This window comes from Carassius carassius, chromosome 20 (assembly GCF_963082965.1).
Source record: "Carassius carassius chromosome 20, fCarCar2.1, whole genome shotgun sequence".
NCBI classification, from domain to species: Eukaryota; Metazoa; Chordata; class Actinopteri; order Cypriniformes; family Cyprinidae; genus Carassius; species Carassius carassius.
The window spans coordinates 24,963,789-24,982,991 of NC_081774.1; the positions used below are offsets into that span (position 1 = coordinate 24,963,789).

A 19,203-nucleotide genomic window follows, 5' to 3' on the forward strand; every position below is an offset into this window, starting at 1 on the left:
CAAGACCTTGTAAAAGAGCATAATAGGACCCCTTTTATGAAAATTAATTTCAGTCAATAAACATACTGATTATGCCTCAGGTCATGCTCATCCTTAGTTTAAATTAAATTAATCTGTTGTAGACACTTCTGCTGTAAGAAAAATTCCAGACAGGGGACTGAGTCTACAAAAAAAAAATCACTATTTGCTTGTGCAGGACTGCATTTCAAGATGCTTTACCGGCATTTTTGTGTAGCTTTTAATTATAAAGCAAATCTTTCCATTTTTCTTTTTCTTTTTCTTTTTCTTTTTCTATTTTTTCCCGTTTCATGTTTTTTATTCTATCGTATGTATTAGTTTAGCTTCCTATTGTCAAGTGCTGTATGAATTTTATGTATCAAATCATCTTTTCTTTCTTTTCATTTTTGCAGACAATGATGCATTGGAAAAGCCCCTTGCCCTAAAAGAATGTTGAGAACACTGAGGGGACTTGGTGGGCCAACCAGGACTTTATCATATCACATTTTACCTCCAGATCTGATGTGTGTGTGTGTGTGTGTGAGAGAGAGAGAGTGTGTGTGTCCATACATGAGGCAGTGACTGTGCTCCTCCTGAAATCTTTCTCTAGGGTGCAATACAGAGTAAAAATTAAAAAGTAAAAATTTAAAGAAACTGCTTTTTATTTTCCAGTTGATAGCAACAGATGGAAAACAAGGTGCTGCTTGTGATTTTTCATTGTAATTTTACAAACAAGAGGTGAAAACAGGCTAAAGAAAGCCTCTAAGGATTTATATATATTTTCAGATGTTTTGGTTATACATATGCATCTGATTTGAGTTGGTCTTTATCAGATATTTGTCAGTTTTACATTTGCCTTTTTAATTTAATCTGTTTTGTGTGGGTCACCTGTAACAGTAAGAATTCTTGACCTAGTTCAGATGTTGTATATATGTTGAATTTATGTATATGTAAAAAACCTTAATGTTGAACTGTCAGCTTTGTCACCCATTTTGACATATACTTAAGACCCTCTCTCTTCCATGTTTGGTTTTATTACTTTTGTACTTTGCTCACAAATCACTATGAATCACTCTTTCTAAGCCAACTGAATTTGCTGGATTTATCAGTAAAGTCACAAAACTGTTTTTATGTTGATTTGCACAATGCTGCTTCCAATCTTAATGTAAAACCAAAATCTTGAAAACCACCAAAGCATAAATAAGTGAACCTTTTCTTCTTGCGCTTATGTTATTTTTAATTGGACCACTTACTGTTTTTCACAAAGCACAACTTATAACATGTTATTTTCATTGTTTTCTGGAATAGCACTAGTCTCAAATAGTATAAAGTTGTACAGTGGTGATGTGGCACTGTTGGTATCAGAACACTTTGCAGTAAGTTTTTTTTTTCTTTTTAAACCTGCCTGTCTTTATAAATAGATCTGCTTGAAAAATGACCAATGAATAACACAATTCTGACTCATTTATGCAAATGAACCCACAGTGATGTTAAAAGTAAGACACTTTTTTTCTCTGTACAACTGAATAGCAGTGCAATAGTGGTGTGTGTTGACTATTAGCAGCATTGTGAATGCTCAGTGCCAACGTGTTCATGATGGAATGCTGTCTACCATCCTCTCCTGCATCCTATCAATCTGAGAATGGGACTTAAAGTATTTGTTACAATGGCAAACACCATCCTGCTACAATGCTAACCATCTGTAGATTTAGTCCAGAGTGGAAGCTAGTCCTAGTCTTTCCTTTATTCTGTTATAGTTTTAGTAAAACTGAAGTGAGTTGCCCAGTAACAATGTGTTCTTGTTCATGTTCATTAGTTCTTTTTTCTGTTTAGTCTATGTGCTCAAAAGTTTTGCTCTGAATAGCTTTACAATTAGAACCTTGATATCCTAAATGTTTAAGAAGCATAATAATGCACAATTTATGGTTTATAATATAAATATATAAATGTATTTTTATTAAAATTATTATTTTTTATCTTTTTTTTTATCTTTGAGTCTCAATATTTTCTTTCTCCCTCTTAAACATTGAGTCTCCCCAGTCTGGTGAAGCTTTTTGAAAGACCCTACAGGGGTGACGTGCCAAATAGCAAGTAGTTTTAGCTAACATTTTAGTAAGGTTTTAATTTATTTAGGAGTTACTGCATGATGATCCGCATGTTAATATATAAAGACAGCTATAAATGTTAATGGTTCTGCATTAACATTTATAGCTGTCTTTATATCTTAACATTAACACTTAACACCAGTAAACATTTGAAGAGGATATATATATATATATATATCCTCAAGGAAAATAAATACTTGCACTTCACTAATACAAGCCAAGAACTGACAGGGGACATGGTGCATTCTCCACCAAACTGCAGAGACAACCTGTGATGGGGTACTGGCAGAATGGGGGAACGCCAGAGGGCGTGAGGACAAAGGTGGAATCGGAGGGAATGAGGATCCCGTTGGAGAGCTGAGATGCAGCCAGAGGTCTGTGGTGAAACCCAAGGTGTAGCCAGAGGGACAGGGGAGACTGGTGGAGCTTTAGTGATAATAGACTTCTGCGGAGCTGAGGGAGCACAGAGCCAAGGTGGAGCCAGGGGACTGGAGTCCAGCAGTGAAGCCAAGGGATCCAGAGATAGCTTCGGCCTCGGGAGTAAAGTGGCAACTGGCTCTAGCTCTCGGATGGACATGTTGGCAAGCCTGACTCCATGGTAAGAGATGGCACTCACATGTGGCTCAGTGGCTCGGGTGTCGAGCTATGGTCTGCGGCAGAAGATCTTTCTCTTTTTCTATATATAATTTCCAGTTTAACAGAACTTTTAACAGAATTCTCTTGGCGATAAATATGATGTCATCAAATGAACAAATAGATGAAGATTTTAAAGCCCATAATAATGGTATATTTATCGTTGTCAAATAAATAAAATGACAGATCAATTGGGAAGAAAACAGAGGTCGAGACTGGGGGAGAAAGCCAAGACTATTTCCCATTTGGGCATTAGTGGTGCTATTGTTTCATTGGTATTTGATGTATGTTTATGTAGTTAGATTATTAATTTTCTGGAGATAGTGATTTGCGTTATCTCTTTCATTATCTGACATGGATGTATTTGTATTAATCTTTAATTTAACTACGGACTTTAGTTGTTCATAATGGAGAAACTGCTTTCCCCCAACCCCTATCTCTGAACTAGTGTGTTAAATGATACAAATTGGTTATTGGTATGGTTACAAAAAAGTTGATTTGTTATAATATATAGTAGCATAACGCTTTGCCTGAGTGTACTAGGATAAAGCTATATATATCCAATAGGGCTGTCACGATATTAGATTTTTCATATCACGGTTATTATGGCCATATGAATTCACAATATCAATATATATTGATATTTATAGAAAACTTGGTGTGGGGGGGGGGGGGGGGGTATCAGTTAAATGAATTTTTACTTTGTTTATTGAGTTTTTCTTTTTCACCCAACGAACATAAGGTTACTGATAAACGCAGGGCACAAGACTCTGGCTTTCTCCGTCTTCTTTGAAGCTACTATGAAATAACGAGGGAAAATACTGTCAAGTTGAGCAGTATGAATATTAATGGTAACACTTTACAATAAGATGTCGTTTGTTAACAGTAGTGTATTAACTAACATGAATGTACAATGAACAATACATTTATTACACAATTAATCTTTGTTAATATTAATAAAAATAGCTCATTGTTCGTGTTAGTTCACAGTGCATTAATGTTTACAAACACAACTTGTGATTTTAATAATGCATTAGTAAATTCTGAAATTAACATGAACTAAGATTAATAAAAATATTGTTCATTATTATTTGTTCATTATATATGTTAACTAATGTAATTAACTAATGTTAACTAATGAAACGTATTGAAGAATGACCGCAGATGAGACATTAAGTGCATGGCACTGTGACCAGCTTAAAATTTGAAAAGTTTAATGTAGCAATGTGGTTGCTCAGTTTTTCAAGATCAGTTTTAATCATGTAACTGTTAATAGATTTGAATAAAAGAAATAAAGTGTTACTAAACACATGCCGTATTGATTGCAAATACAAAAATAAGATGAGTAAAGAAAACGTGGTACTTATTAAAATAATCACCCTTTTCTTAAATATATGAACATAGAAAACCGCTGTTAAAAGGTTAATACAATGTTTCCCACTGCCACCTGGGAGCTCAACCAGATACTGTCAATGGAGTATTTACATGTGGTGTTATCATAAGAGAACTGTTCATTTTAAATACTGCGTTATCGCTAATATCGGTCAAACACTAAATTAACATGATATCGATAATTGTTGCTTTGAATAGCACTGTTATCGTCAATACCGGTATATCGCGACACCTCTAATATCCAACTTTATGTAAACAGAGCTGTGCAATAATGCAGTTTACATTTTACAGTTTTTTACATTTTAATTTTGGTTGAACTATTCCTTTATCACTAAGACAAATGGATTGAATTATTACTGGAATAAAGAATATACGAAGCTCACATTTTTGTGGCATTTATCTTAAATTACTTTTCAGATCCTCAGGGAAAAACTGATATTTATGAAGAATATTGTGCATTGATTTAGAAGTCAATACTTGTATGATTTTGTTACTGTACATAACACAAGGACCCACATGAAGTATCAAACAAGCCTTTAAAATGCATCTGTAGAGGACAGTCTGTTCCGAGGATTCTTCTGTTAATATTCTGCTTTGGCTGCTCGTTGATCAGGTTCTCAGAGCCTTAGACCATTCATCTTTCTTTTCTGGGCTATTGTTCAGTGTCCCAACACCCCCTGCAAATTATTAATGCCTTGTCACACTGATTATTACAGCATGCACAAACCATCTTATATGCAGAATGCCCCACTGAACCCCTGAGAAATAGTTTTTGCTGTGCTGCATTTTTGCAGGTGGTAACAGACTTATATAATTTCTCTGTCTCTCAGTTCAGTTTAGCCCAGCTCATTGTAATATAGATTGTATGCATTAACTTTTCAGGTCCCACTCCAACTGGAAACAGGGTGAAGATACGGTTACACCTGATTTGTTACTTCTAACCAAACTGCACATTATTGCTATCTAAATTCAAATACAACCTAACAAGACAATAGAAAGTCACAAACTATTTTTTTTTCCTTCTTTTTTAAACTTTTGGATTAATCAACACATAGGGCCTATTATAGATAGCATGTTCAGAGACTCACACAAGCTAACTCAGCTATTGAATTGTCTTTCCTGTTCTTTGAAACAATTATATTTAAATAAAAGAAAAAAAAATTAACTAGCTTCAGAAAGTATTCAGATTCAATTTTAATTCTATGAACTTTTTACTTTTTATTAATTTTACAATGAATTTCTCACAGGGCCGTTTTCAACTACAATATAAATATCAAATCTATGAACTTGAATATAAATATTATAAATTATGAATATATTTCCACAGGGGTACACTTTCCTCAAGAGTTTTATTTTTGAAATCCTCATGAAAACACATTTACACATGAGTGTACGATGCTTCAGGTACCTGAACATGTTACCGTGCTCCCACTGATGGGCTAACCTGGTGCGGAATAGCAAATAAACAATAATAGGGCCCTGTGAAATTCGTTTTATTTTTTCCAAATTTCATGGGAAGTCGTGGCCTAGTGGTTAGCGAATCGGACTCACAATCGAAGGGTTGTGAGTTCGAGTCCCGGGCCGGCAGGAATTGTAGGTGGGGGGAGTGCATGTACAGTTCTCTCTCCACCCCTCAGTACCACGACTTAGGTGCCCTTGAGCAAGGCATTGAACCCCCAACTGCTCCCCGGGCGCCGCAGCATAAATGGCTGCCCACTGCTCCGGGTGTGTGTTCACAGTGTGTGTGTGTGTGTGTTCACTGCTCTATTTGTGTGCACTTCGGATGGGTTAAATGCAGAGTACAAATTCTGAGTATGGGTCACCATACTTGGCTGAATGTCACGTCACTTTCACTTTTAAAATTTTTCTGGATTCCTTTTTTTTTTTTTTTTTTTTCACTCCTTTTTCATGGTTAAATTAAGTTGTATTAATCAAAAAGCAAGTCTAATTCATTAAAATCATAAAACTTCTACATTTTCACATCAATTTATTAAGAGTTACAAAACATACATATTTATTGACCTATGAAATGTTGTATTTTTTATTTACCATATGTTTTATTGTTACCTAATTCTCTGTTTTAGCATGTCTAATTATTTAAATGCATAAAAAGTTAAATAATTTTTTTTTAGTATAAAATCAGAAACAGTTATTGTTTAGGAAAATGATCATATCTGCAGAATGCGTGAGCATTCTGGACAGATAACGTTATTATCTCCTGCTGTGGAGAAAATACGTTTGCTGGGTGTAGAAGAAGCTTGAACGCATAAATAGGAGAAAGAAGTGGCAGCGGAGGACGGTCAGCGCAGCGTGTCAAAGAGGGGGCACATATTTATTTCTATTTCATGAACTCGGAGGTGCTTTATCATGTTCGACGTGCACCCTCCTATGCACGAAACAATCTTGATGCAAATGTTGCAGTGAGAAAGTGAGGCCATTCTTAGGACCACTGACGTCTATCCTTGTTAGACTCACTCTGTTATGCCAATACTTCCGGTGGACGCTTCTTCATTGGTGTTCAGTGGTTTCTTCTTCTTCCGGTTGGCGGACTAGGAATCGAAACTAGGAATCGAAATTTTAACTTTTGAACGATTCCGGGAAAATCGCAAAGCTAGTCCCAGTTCCAATCAATACTCGATACTCGATACCCAAGCCTACCCCCCATCCCCCAATTTTTATGTTGTAGCCATATGCTCTTAAATTATGCTCCATACACTATAATGACATATTTGTGATGATGCAAATTTATTACAGTTAAAGACAACCTGAAATATTACATTGCAAATGTCATAGATTCCCTCTCTGTCTTTGGATTTTATTGTGAAGTGCATTTTCTGTCCCTACCGCCCCTGTTGTCCCTCTGCCTGTTTTTCTTATTGAGTCAGTCTCTTGACATTACATATGGGGAACCATTTTCCACCAAAATGCTAAAGCCTGATTGAATTCTATAGCCAACAGTGTTCGAGTATTCGCCTAATTGGCGGGCTCAGCTGCTATACAGGCGATATAGGGTGCCAATTTACCTCAGAATCTTTCTCCTTCATCTGGAACCTTTTTCGCCATTGACCTGTGTGACAAGAGTGGACAACGTGGAAAGTGATCTTCTCCTGCATTAAAAAAAAAAGATAGATGTCTCTTGATGGATGCTGTTTGTGTGGTGATCCCATCGATTTTCCAGATGCGCACACGGACTGTGTGCTGCTCTTGGGCTGCACCCAGGCTGAGGCGGCACTGGAAGTATTGGATTGCAGAGTCTGTGCGGCCCTTCCAATCAAGATCATTCATGTAAGGCTTGCCATTGCTCACTACGGCTGCATGTTGGCTTCTGCATCTGCCCCACCATCCACCATTGCTGATGAGCTAACATCAGCCCGATGCTCATGTCACCTTCGCATGTCAGGGCTTCTCTCTCCTACACTGGCATTCACCAGGCATTTTCCGACAAATTCAGGCGCTAAAACAGTCCAGTGCTTCCCCCTAGGGTGAGGTCCAGATCGTCATCACCACCTCAGAACGAGTTCAAGCTGTGACCCTGAGCCACCGCTTTGACAGAGGAAGCACAAGAAATCATGCTACAGTGCGAAACCGGACCCTCAGCAGCAAGGAATGTATATTCCAGAAGGAAAACAGTTTACGAAGGTGGACCAGTGACAAATGGCGCTTTTCCACTACACAGTACCATCTCGCCTCGGCTCTGTTTGGTTTTCCACTGTGTAAAAGTTGTACCTGTACCGGCTTCCAGGTACTTTTTTTCGTACCACCTCCGGCGAGGTTCCAAGCGAGCTGAAGCGATACTATAATGTGACGTGAAAACACAGCAGACTGCTGATTGGTCAGAGAGAATCGTCACTAATCACTGCGTCATCATTACACGCGCCAGCAATAGTATCCAGATAGTATCCAGAATAACCCCATCATTTTTAAAAAGTTTGGCCAGAGATTGCGTGATATATCCAATATATCCCGAGGATCAAAACAACATGCACTCGATTTCCTCCATTGTCCTGTGTGTGGGTAGCGGGTGTGTGTCGCGTAGAAGATTACATCACGGCAGTTTCCTGCAGCGTCGCTATGACAACCAGGTACTATTGTGGAGGTACTATCTGCAATGGAAAACGGAGCGAAAAGCGAGCCGAGGCGAGTCGAGCCGAGTCGAGTCGAGTCGAGCTGGTACTGGTAATGGAAAAGCGCCAAAAGAGAGCATGTTCTCGCTCAGATTTCCCTCATTGACTGTGAACATATGCAAAAGGGCACACTTTAACCCTGCCAGTCGATTACATTCCTGGGGATAGATAATACATTCAGAATTATCAAAAATTCAGGACATGGGGGCAATTTTTTTATTTATTTATTATTATTATTTTTTTTTTTTACAACAGTTCAATAAACTAGAAGTTAATTAAGAGACCCATGTTGACTTTTTATTTAATTATTATTTTTTTGCACTATTTCAACATCATAAATAATTCCAAACAAAGCCACAGACACTGATCTATAATAGAGATCAGTGGTAGGGTGGCCATATGCGCCGTTTATACGGGACACGTCCCGGCCAGGATTTTAATATTGCCTAAAACATCCAAAGCAGTTTGACCAATAACATGCAGGTATTGTACATAATCGACCAATCGTGGGGCTGCATGTGAGAAGGTGAGATCTAGAGGGAACCAGGGTTGCCAGACGTACGATAATTATTGTATTTGTACGATCATTTTTACATATGTACGATCAATAATGAAAAAAATCCTGTAATGTACAATAATTTCAGAATTTTATGAAAATTTAAATGATGGTAGTTGCAGTCATTGGGCTTCTTTACTCATACACGAAATCGGCTCATTACAGACACTCTAAATGCATTTGTGTGGACCTCAGGGTGTGTTAAGAATGCAGGAGGGTGCCCTGCTTTAAAGCCAACGAGCACTATGTTGCGGTCCATGACAGCAAGAACCCCTTCAACATCTGGCAACACGCAGGATTCCGATGACAGCGGCTCAGATGTGAAGTCAACTGCACCACGCAGCAACAGCTAAATTCCTTCTTCACTGGACGCAACAAAGCAAGTGTTAATAATAATTTTAATATGTTAATATGCGCCGCGAAGCAGACAGTCACTAAAAATAATGGGTTAGTATTTTGTCACACTGCTTCCGTCCAACCATACGCCTAGTTATTTATTGTGGTAATTTGCAGTTCGTGTCAAAATGTTGTTGGTTTAGAATAGATAAATAACTCTTATGACTCATGTACGATAATTTTCTTCCAAATACAATAATTTTGAACTTCTGGTACAATACTTGGACATTTCCAATCTCGCAACACTGGAGGGAACGATCAAAGCGATGCAAACATGCGCACGTTTGCTCGTTCGATTGACGACAGCAGATCTGTGTTGAACCATTTGATAAGACGTCACTTCCTGTTTGTTGTTGGCGGCTGTACTGCGTTTGAGCTCCGTCACTATATTCTTTTCATTGACTATTTTTAACTCAAAAAACAATTGTATACATCATCGTTTCCGTTTATATAACGTGTGAATATATCCTCTATTGTATTCTACAACAAAAACAATCAGAGCGCCTCGCTATCACTAGTTTTATTTTGATCTCCCGGGTCCGCTATTAGCTTTTAGCCCGTTAGCATCAGCGGCGTGGTTGCAGCTAACTGCGCTAACATTGCTAATACTCTATTCACACACATTACCACTGCTGTACTCACTGTTACTTGCTTTAATGGCGGATGAATGTCTCCACTCTGTGCAGCTCGAGCTCGAGGCCGTGGGAAAGCAGATTCGCGACCTGGAGGTGAGGCAGGCCCAGCTGAGAGAGCGGAGAACCGCGCTGGAATCATCCCGGGCTGACGCTCACAAGTCCGGGGTAAGTATACAGCGATCTGTTAACAGTCCCACCACGTCTACTCCGTGTGTTTCTCTGCACAGGCCCGGTGCACCCAGGACGCGATCTTCCCAGATGTCCTTCACTGCGACGCCGGGACACCACGGACCCTGGGTGCATCCACAGCGGAGGACGCGAGCCGGGTCCCGGGCGACGACTTCTCCCCCTCCTGCCTTCGACATCTCCATCCGGAACCGCTTCGCTCCCCTCCGCGAGACAGGACGCGACACTGTGATCATCGGAGACTCCATCGTCCGACATGTAAGTGCTACGTTAGCCGAAGGTAAAGTGCACACTCATTGTTTGCCTGGTGCTCGTGTTCTCGATGTTTCTGCGCAGATACCCGCGATCCTGAAGGTCGACGAGAGCCCCAGAGCGGTCGTGCTTCACGCCGGGGTTAACGACACCACGCTGCGGCAGACGGAGACGCTGAAGAGGGACTTCAGCAGCCTGATCGAGACGGTTCGCAGCACGACGCCCGCGGTGACGATCGTCGTGTCAGGACCACTGCCCACGTATCGACGAGGACACGAAAGGTTCAGTAGACTTTTTGCTTTAAATGAATGGTTGTTGTCATGGTGTAAAGAACAGAAACTGCTATTTGTTAATAACTGGAATCTTTTCTGGGAGCGTCCTAGGCTGTTTCGCGCTGATGGATTACACCCCAGCAGAATCGGAGCGGAGCTGCTCTCTGACAACATCTCCAGGACACTTCGCTCCATGTGACTAGTAAGACAATTCTCTAATAACTATTATGATGAGTTTTGTTCCACCCGCTTAAATGATAAAAGTACTTGTGCTGTAAAAACTATTAAGACTGTGTCTGTTCCCCGGATAGTGAGGTCAAAATATAATGTAGGATCTAGAAAAAATCTTATCGTAATTAAACCAGAAAAATGTAAAGTAAATGAACAAAAACAATTTTTAAAGTTTGGGCTCATAAATATTAGATCACTCACACCCAAAGCAGTTATTGTAAATGAAATGATCACAGAAAATAGTTTTGATGTACTCTGCTTGACTGAAACCTGGCTAAAACCAAATGATTATTTTGGTCTAAATGAGTCTACTCCACCAAACTACTGTTATAAGCATGAGCCCCGTCAGACTGGTCGTGGAGGAGGTGTTGCAACAATATATAGTAGTATTCTCAATGTTACCCAGAAAACAGGATACAGGTTTAACTCTTTTGAAATACTTCTGCTAAATGTTACACTGTCAGACATGCAAAAGAAATCTAATGTATCTCTTGCTCTGGCTACTGTGTATAGACCACCAGGGCCGTATACAGAATTCCTAAAAGAATTTGCAGATTTCCTCTCAGACCTTCTAGTTACAGTTGATAAGGCGCTAATCATGGGAGATTTTAATATTCACGTTGATAATGCAAATGATACATTAGGACTTGTGTTTACTGACCTAATAAACTCCTTTGGAGTCAAGCAAAATGTCACCGGGCCCACTCATCGTTTTAATCATACACTAGATCTAATTATATCGCATGGAATTGATCTTACTGCTATAGATATTGTACCCCAATGTGATGATATTACAGACCATTTCCTTGTATCGTGCATGCTGCGTATAACTGATATTAACTATATGTCTCAGCGTTACCGTCTGGGCAGAACTATTGTTCCAGCCACCAAAGACAGATTCGCAAATAACCTGCCTGATCTATCTCAACTGCTATTTGTACCCAAAAATACACATGAATTAGACGAAATTACTGACAACATGGGCACTATTTTCTCTAATACATTAGAAGCTGTTGCCCCCATCAAATTGAAAAAGGTTAGAGAAAAACGTACTGTGCCATGGTATAACAGTAATACTCACTCTCTCAAGAAAGTAACTCGTAGTCTTGAACGCAAATGGAGAAAAACTAACTTGGAAGTTTTTAAAATTGCATGGAAAAACAGTATGTCCAGCTATAGACAGGCTCTAAAAACTGCTAGGGCAGAGCATATCCACAAACTCATTGAAAATAACCAAAACAATCCAAGGTTTTTATTTAGCACAGTGGCTAAATTAACAAATTACCAGACGCCACCTGATTCAAATATTCCACCAACGTTAAATAGTAATGACTTTATGAATTTCTTCACTGATAAAATAGATAACATTAGAAATATAATAGCGAATGTAGATTCTACAGCGTCTAACACTTCAGTTTCATCCATCGCACCCAAAGATAAACTGCAGTGCTTTACAAATATAGGACAGGAAGAGCTAAATAAACTTATCACTGTATCTAAACCAACAACATGTTTATTAGATCCTGTACCCACTAAATTACTAAAAGAGCTGTTACCTGTAGCCGAAGAACCGCTTCTCAATATCATTAACTCGTCGTTATCTTAAGGTCACGTCCCAAAACCATTCAAGCTGGCGGTTATCAAGCCTCTTATTAAGAAACCAAAACTAGATCCTAGTGTACTGGCAAATTATAGGCCTATTTCAAATCTTCCATTTATGTCTAAAATTTTAGAAAAAGTTGTGTCTGCTCAATTGAGCACCTTCCTGCATAAAAATGATCTGTATGAAGAATTTCAGTCAGGTTTTAGGCCCCACCATAGCACAGAAACTGCACTTGTTAAAATTACAAATGACCTGCTTCTTGCGTCAGATCAAGACTGCATCTCATTTCTAGTCTTACTTGATCTTAGTGCTGCGTTCGACACCATAGATCATGACATACTCATAGATCGATTACAAAACTATACAGGTATTCAAGGGCAGGCTCTAAGATGGTTTAGATCCTACCTGTCCGATCGCTACCATTTTGTTTACTTAAATGGAGAGTCATCTCATTTATCATCAGTAAAATATGGAGTGCCACAAGGATCCGTCCTAGGTCCCCTTCTATTTTCAATATACATGTTGCCCCTTGGTAATATTATTAGAAAATACGGAATAAGCTTCCACTGTTATGCTGATGATACTCAGCTATATATTTCAACGAGACCAGATGAAACTTCCCAATTATCTAAGCTAACAGAGTGTGTTAAAAATGTAAAAGATTGGATGACAAATAATTTTCTCCAATTAAATTCGGATAAGACAGAGATATTAATTATTGGACCAAAAAACAGTACACAGAATCTTGTAGATTACAATCTGCAACTAGACGGATGTACTGTTACTTCCTCTACAGTCAGAAATCTGGGTGTTATATTAGACAGCAATTTGTCTTTTGAAAATCATATTTCCAATGTTACAAAAACTGCATTCTTCCATCTTAGAAACATTGCCAAGCTACGAAACATGTTATCTGTTTCTGATGCAGAAAAGCTAGTTCATGCATTCATGACCTCTAGACTGGACTATTGTAATGCACTTCTAGGTGGTTGCTAGGTCCTGCTTCGGCAATAAACAAGCTACAGGTAGTCCAAAATGCAGCAGCTAGAGTCCTTACCAGGTCAAGAAAATATGATCATATTACCCCAATTTTACAGTCTCTGCACTGGCTACCTATTAAGTTCCGTATCTGTTACAAATTATCATTACTTACCTATAAGGCCCTAAATGGTTTAGCTCCTGCGTACCTAACTAGCCTTCTACCACGCTACAACCCATCACGCACCCTAAGGTCACAAAACGCTGGACTTTTGGTAGTTCCTAGGATAGCAAAGTCCACTAAAGGAGGTAGAGCTTTTTCACATTTGGCTCCCAAACTCTGGAATAGCCTTCCTGATAATGTTCGGGGTTCAGACACACTCTCTCTGTTTAAATCTAGATTAAAAACACATCTCTTTCGCCAAGCATTCGAATAATGTATCTCTTAAATTGTGAGTGTAGTTGCATCTGCATTTTTATTCTTTAGCTTGGGTTAAACTAATTTTACTTTGTTGGATCAGCAGCTATGCTAATGATGTCTCTATCTTGTTTCTATGTTTTGCCACGGGATTTACATCCCGTGGTAACTAGGATTTACACAAGCTCCAGTCTGGATCCAGAACACCTGAGAAGAGATGATGCTGACCCTCAGAGGACCCCAGATGATCCTAACCTTGAATCAACAAACAGAACTAACAATTATTGCTACATGTGTGACTGCATCATATAATTACTATTAATTAATAATATTGATAGTTCATCATCTAGCTGACTACGTCTTGTATTATTATTATTATTTTTATTTTTCTAAAATCCTGTCAAACGTGCACAAACTACTAGCTACTACTAAATATTGTAGAAACATAATTTTCTGTAAAGTTGCTTTGTAACGATTTGTATTGTAAAAAGCGCTATACAAATAAACTTGAATTGAATTGAATTGAACTTGAAGCGTCGCTGCACACAAATCCCCCCCAAAAAAACATAGTGCGCCACAATGCTTCAAGTCAAACGAACGAATAAACACGTGAAAGCGATTCGAAATCATAATGAGCCGCCTGCTTTATAGCTCTCATGAACGTTACACAACGATCAACCTGCACAGTGCAAATAGCCAAAACCTGGATATTTTAGGCATTATTAAAATCCTGCCTGGGACTAGTGAACGGCGCATATGGCCACCCTAATCAGTGGCCACTGGGTTATTTTGCATCTATGAGTGAGCAACATGATGTTGTTTCGTTCCTGAATGAATCAAACATTTAAATGATTCGTTTCAATGGCAATGATTCACTTATTAACAGTGACTTGCTGCCGCCTACTGGCGGTTTTAATTTCAAATTTAAAGTACCTTTTTGTCATTTAAATAATTTCAAACATCAGAATTCAACGTTTTGTTTAATACATCAAAACATTATTTATGCATTTGTAAAAATAGTTAATGTAAATAAAAATATGCAGATTTGAGTATGTAAAAGCTGATTGAACATTGATGAAAATATTGCTTCAGAATATTTTGTTACTGTAAATTTATGTTCTATTAAATGCGTTTTAACAATTTTTTTGTTGTGTGTGTGTGTGTCTGTGTGTGTGTGTGTGTGTGTGTATATATATATATATATATATATATATATAGAAGGGCCTCATCTTTTAATTTTGCCTGGGGCCCCCACTGCTTCTTGGTTCGCATCTGGTCATACAGATGCGCCTTGTTGTCAGTAATTACACTCTATACATATAGACTTATTTACACTGATAGCTGTCATAGACACAGTAATCACACAATGATTTGCGCTCATAGAGATGGTAATCATGCAGACATAACCACATTTCCCACATAACACACACACATACATTAAAAATGTTGAAGAAGAAGAAAAAAAAGCATTATTTGTGCAAAAAAAACCTTATTGCTAAGTTATGCCCCCATCAGATGACAGGTGCTTCACAGCGCGCGGCATGAGCCATCATGGGGAGAGTGCCAGAATTCAAATAAACTATATTATGTGTATCTTTGAATTTTTATTAGATTTTATTTTAACTGTATAGTTTCATTCTGTTTGTGACAAAGTATGCTACAAAAACATGCTGGACATGGAGATCCTGGGCTGGTGTGGTTACACGTGGTCTGCGGTCGTGAGGCCGGTTGGATGTACTGCCAAATTCTCTGAAACGCCTTTGGAGACGCCTTATGGTAGAGAAATGAACATTCAATTCACGGAAAACAGCTCTGGTGGACATTCCTGCAGTCAGCATGCCAATTGCACGCTCTGTCTTAGCGTCTGTGTGGTAATCACTCACTTAACTTACTGCCGCCTACTGGTGGTTTTAATTTCACATGGTATCTTTTCATTTTTTTTTTTTATAATTTCAAAAGTCAGTTTTCAATATTTTACGTTTAAAATATCAAAACATTATTCATGCATTTGTAACTGCAGGTTAAGGTTTTCCATGTCCCTCTGAGCTGCATTAAACAGCGTGTAAATGCATCTATGACACTTTTAATGCAGCTTCTGTGTTTCCTCTGCATTGCAAAGATAAATTCTGTTGATGCTTTTTTAATTTGCTTGGTAACAACCCAAATGCAAGAATCTGACTTAAAATGTGGTGCACACTTTTAGAAAAAAATTACTTAAAGGTAAAAATGCTATTAAAACTTGACAGAAATAATAAATTTCTATTACTGTTGTGATCGGACCACACAGAATATCGAAGAATATAAAAAAAAGCTGTCCACGGTAGTGTTGTCAAAAATATAGATATTTCAATAAATATCGATACTGAAATATCTGAACAGTACCGATAATTTCCCCGAAGTATTGATACACCAATAACTAGCCAAACTGTCACTTTCACTTCTCTCCAAAGGCGCGTTGACAAAAACCACACGTGCCTGTCTCATCTCATTAGCTCTGGTTAAATAGCAAAAGTGAAGTGAATAGAAAGATGGCGACTGCAGTGCCCCGCGACCGGCTTTGGTTGATAAAGAACACCGCAGGAGTGCTCTCTGGAAATATTTTGGATATGAAGCTAATGAACATGGAAAGCCGAAGGACACAAGCAAGACAATATGCAAGAGATGCTACAGAGAAGTGTTAACAAAAGGCTCTAACAAAGCACCCGAAAGACAGATCTATATAAAGAATTTCGAAAGGTTGGTAACTGTTCTCATTTTAACGTTACTGAAACATTAACCAAGATGGCCAAGTATTGCTGCTGATATGAGTTTTGTCTAGTTTTTTTTCACCGTCATTTTTAAAGGGGTCCTATTATGCTCTTTTACAAGGTCTCGATTTTGTTTTGTAGTAGAACAGTCTCACATACTAGGTTGTTTGAAAAACATATATATTTTTTTCACATATTTTACATTACATTACAACACCTCTCTCCCCAGTCTGACATGAATATCTGGAATAGTTCCTGTGTCAAATGAAGGCTTGCCTACTGGAATATGAGATGTGCTGTGATTGGTTAGCTGGGCCAATCTGTGTTGTGATTGGCAGCACTCGGTGCCTGGTCGGCAAATGTCCTGCCTCTTACCAAAGCCACCTGCTGCGAGCTTCAGTGTAAATATTGCGTCAAAATCAAATCAATTTGAACACGATTTAAACCTGGATGACTGCAACCACTCTTAAGTTCATCTGTCTTGGGAAAGCTATCGCGTCTCCGACATAGTGATAAAACTCGTTGCCTTCTCTAGTGCAGCTCAACCAGGTCTCTTCGCATTCGTCGATCTTTGTGATATCACAAATCCCGGAAAATATGCGTTGTATACCAAACGAGTCATTCATCGTTTTTGAAAAGTGATTTCTGTTAAATAAAATATATCCTTTTGAATTGGACTTTGAGCTTTGTAACTTTGCAGATCTTTTTTATGCTCAAACAGCAACATTACAGACTAACTTAAGTTGAAAAAGCATAATAGCACCCTTTAAAGTTAATATAATATGACTGTGGAATCTTAGACAAGTAAATACTTTAACTGTGGTCAAATAGAAAAATAACTTGTGCTTATTTAACTTTATACAAAAAATTCTTACTTGAATTCTGCAATTTGTCTTCATGTCGACCCAGTGAGCATTGTTTTCGCGTTGGGTGCACGCACATTTGCATCCATCGATAAGTGATTATATGTGAATCCGGCATTAAAATCTGTTCATCAAATAATGTTGATGTATTAACCAGCATTTATGAATGATGAGCAATGCATTTGTTACAGTATATTTTAATCTTTGATAACAGTAGGTAATAAAAATACAACAGATCATGTTAGCTCTGGTCCAATGAAAAAAATATTAACAGATAGAATTTGGGGTTTTAATTAGTACATGTATTAGTAAATGTTAGTTTAAATGAACTTTTAACTAAGTTTAATAAATGTTTTGGAAGTATTTTTCATTGTTAATTCATGTTAACTAATGTTAACAAATATTCATTACCATTTACTTAGGTTCTAAGATAGATAGTTCAGTTCATTATAAAAGTGTGGTCCAAAAAGAAAAAAAAACTTTTTTTCTCTTGTAGCACCAGAAAGAAAATGAGACTCTACATGCAACAAAAACAATACACTTACAACCTACACTACCAGCTGTATTTGAACAGCAAAAAAAAAGTATGAAGCAAACTCATATGAAGCTAAGAAGCTGAACTGGGCTGTAGTAGTGTACATACAGGTGCATCTCAATAAATTAGAATGTCTTGGAAAATATTTATTTCAGTAATTCAACTCAAATTGTGAAACTTGTGTATTAAATAAATTCAGTGCACACAGACTGAAGTAGTTTAAGTCTCTGGTTCTTTTAATTGTGATTATTTTGGATCACATTTAACAAAAACCCACCAATTCAACCCATCAATTCATCTCAACAAATTAGATTATGGTGACAATCTGCCAATCAGCAGTTGGTTCACTAGGCTATGCAATCATGGGGAAGACTGCTGATCTGATAGTTGTCCAGAAGACAATCATTGACACACTTCACAAGGAGAGTAAGCCACAAACATTCATTGCCAAAGAAGCTGGCTGTTCATAGAGTGCTGTATCCAAGCATGTTAACAGAAAGTTGAGTGGATGGAAAAAGTGTGGAAGAAAAAGATGCACAATTCAAGAATTTGAGTGAACTTCACAAGGAATGGACTGAGGCTGGGGTCAAGGAATATAGACGTGTCAAGGAATTTGGCTACAGTTGTCGTATTCTTCTTGTTAAGCCACTCCTGACCCATCGACAGTGTCAGAGGCATCTTACCTGGGCTAAGGAGAAGAACTGGACTGTCCAAAGTCCTAAGTGGTCCAAAGTCCTCTTTTCAGACCAGAGCAAATTTTGTATTTCATTTGGAAACCAAGTTCCTAGAGTCTGGAGGAAGGGTGGAGAAGCTCATAGCCCAAGTTGCTTAAAGTCCAGTGTTAAGTTTCCACAGTCTGTGATGATTTGGGGTTCAATGTCATCTGCTGGTGTTGGTCCATTGTGTTTTTTTGAAAACCAAAGTCACTGCACCCATTTACCAAGGAATTTTGGAGCACTTCATGCTTCCTTCTGCTGACCAGCTTTTTGAAGATGCTGATTTCATTTTCCAGCAGGATTTGGCACCTGGCCACACTGCCAAAAGCACCAAAAGTTGGTTAAATGACCATGGTGTTGGTGTGCTTGACTGGCCAGCAAACTCACCAGACCTGAACGAACCCCACAAAGAATCTATGGGGTATTGTCAAGAGGAAAATGAGAAACAAGAGACCAAAAAAATGCAGATGAGCCAAAGGGCGCTGTCAAAGAAACCTGGGCTTCCATACCACCTCAGCAGTGCCACAAACTGATAACCTCCATGCCACGCCGAATTGAGGCAGT

General features: G+C 38.3%; 1 protein-coding gene across 5 annotated transcripts in view; it reads left to right on the top strand.

Moving 5' to 3' along the window:
• Positions 1–1,180, top strand: part of tnk2b (tyrosine kinase, non-receptor, 2b) — a 203,551-nt gene extending 202,371 nt beyond the window's left edge. For all 5 annotated transcript variants that reach the window (XM_059502262.1, XM_059502260.1, XM_059502259.1 and 2 more), the window contains one exon: positions 411–1,180. In XM_059502262.1, the coding sequence (XP_059358245.1) occupies positions 411–417 (7 nt within the window). In that variant the 3' untranslated portion in view covers positions 418–1,180. The remainder of the gene's footprint in view (positions 1–410) is intronic.
• The last annotated feature ends 18,023 nt before the right edge of the window (positions 1,181–19,203 follow it).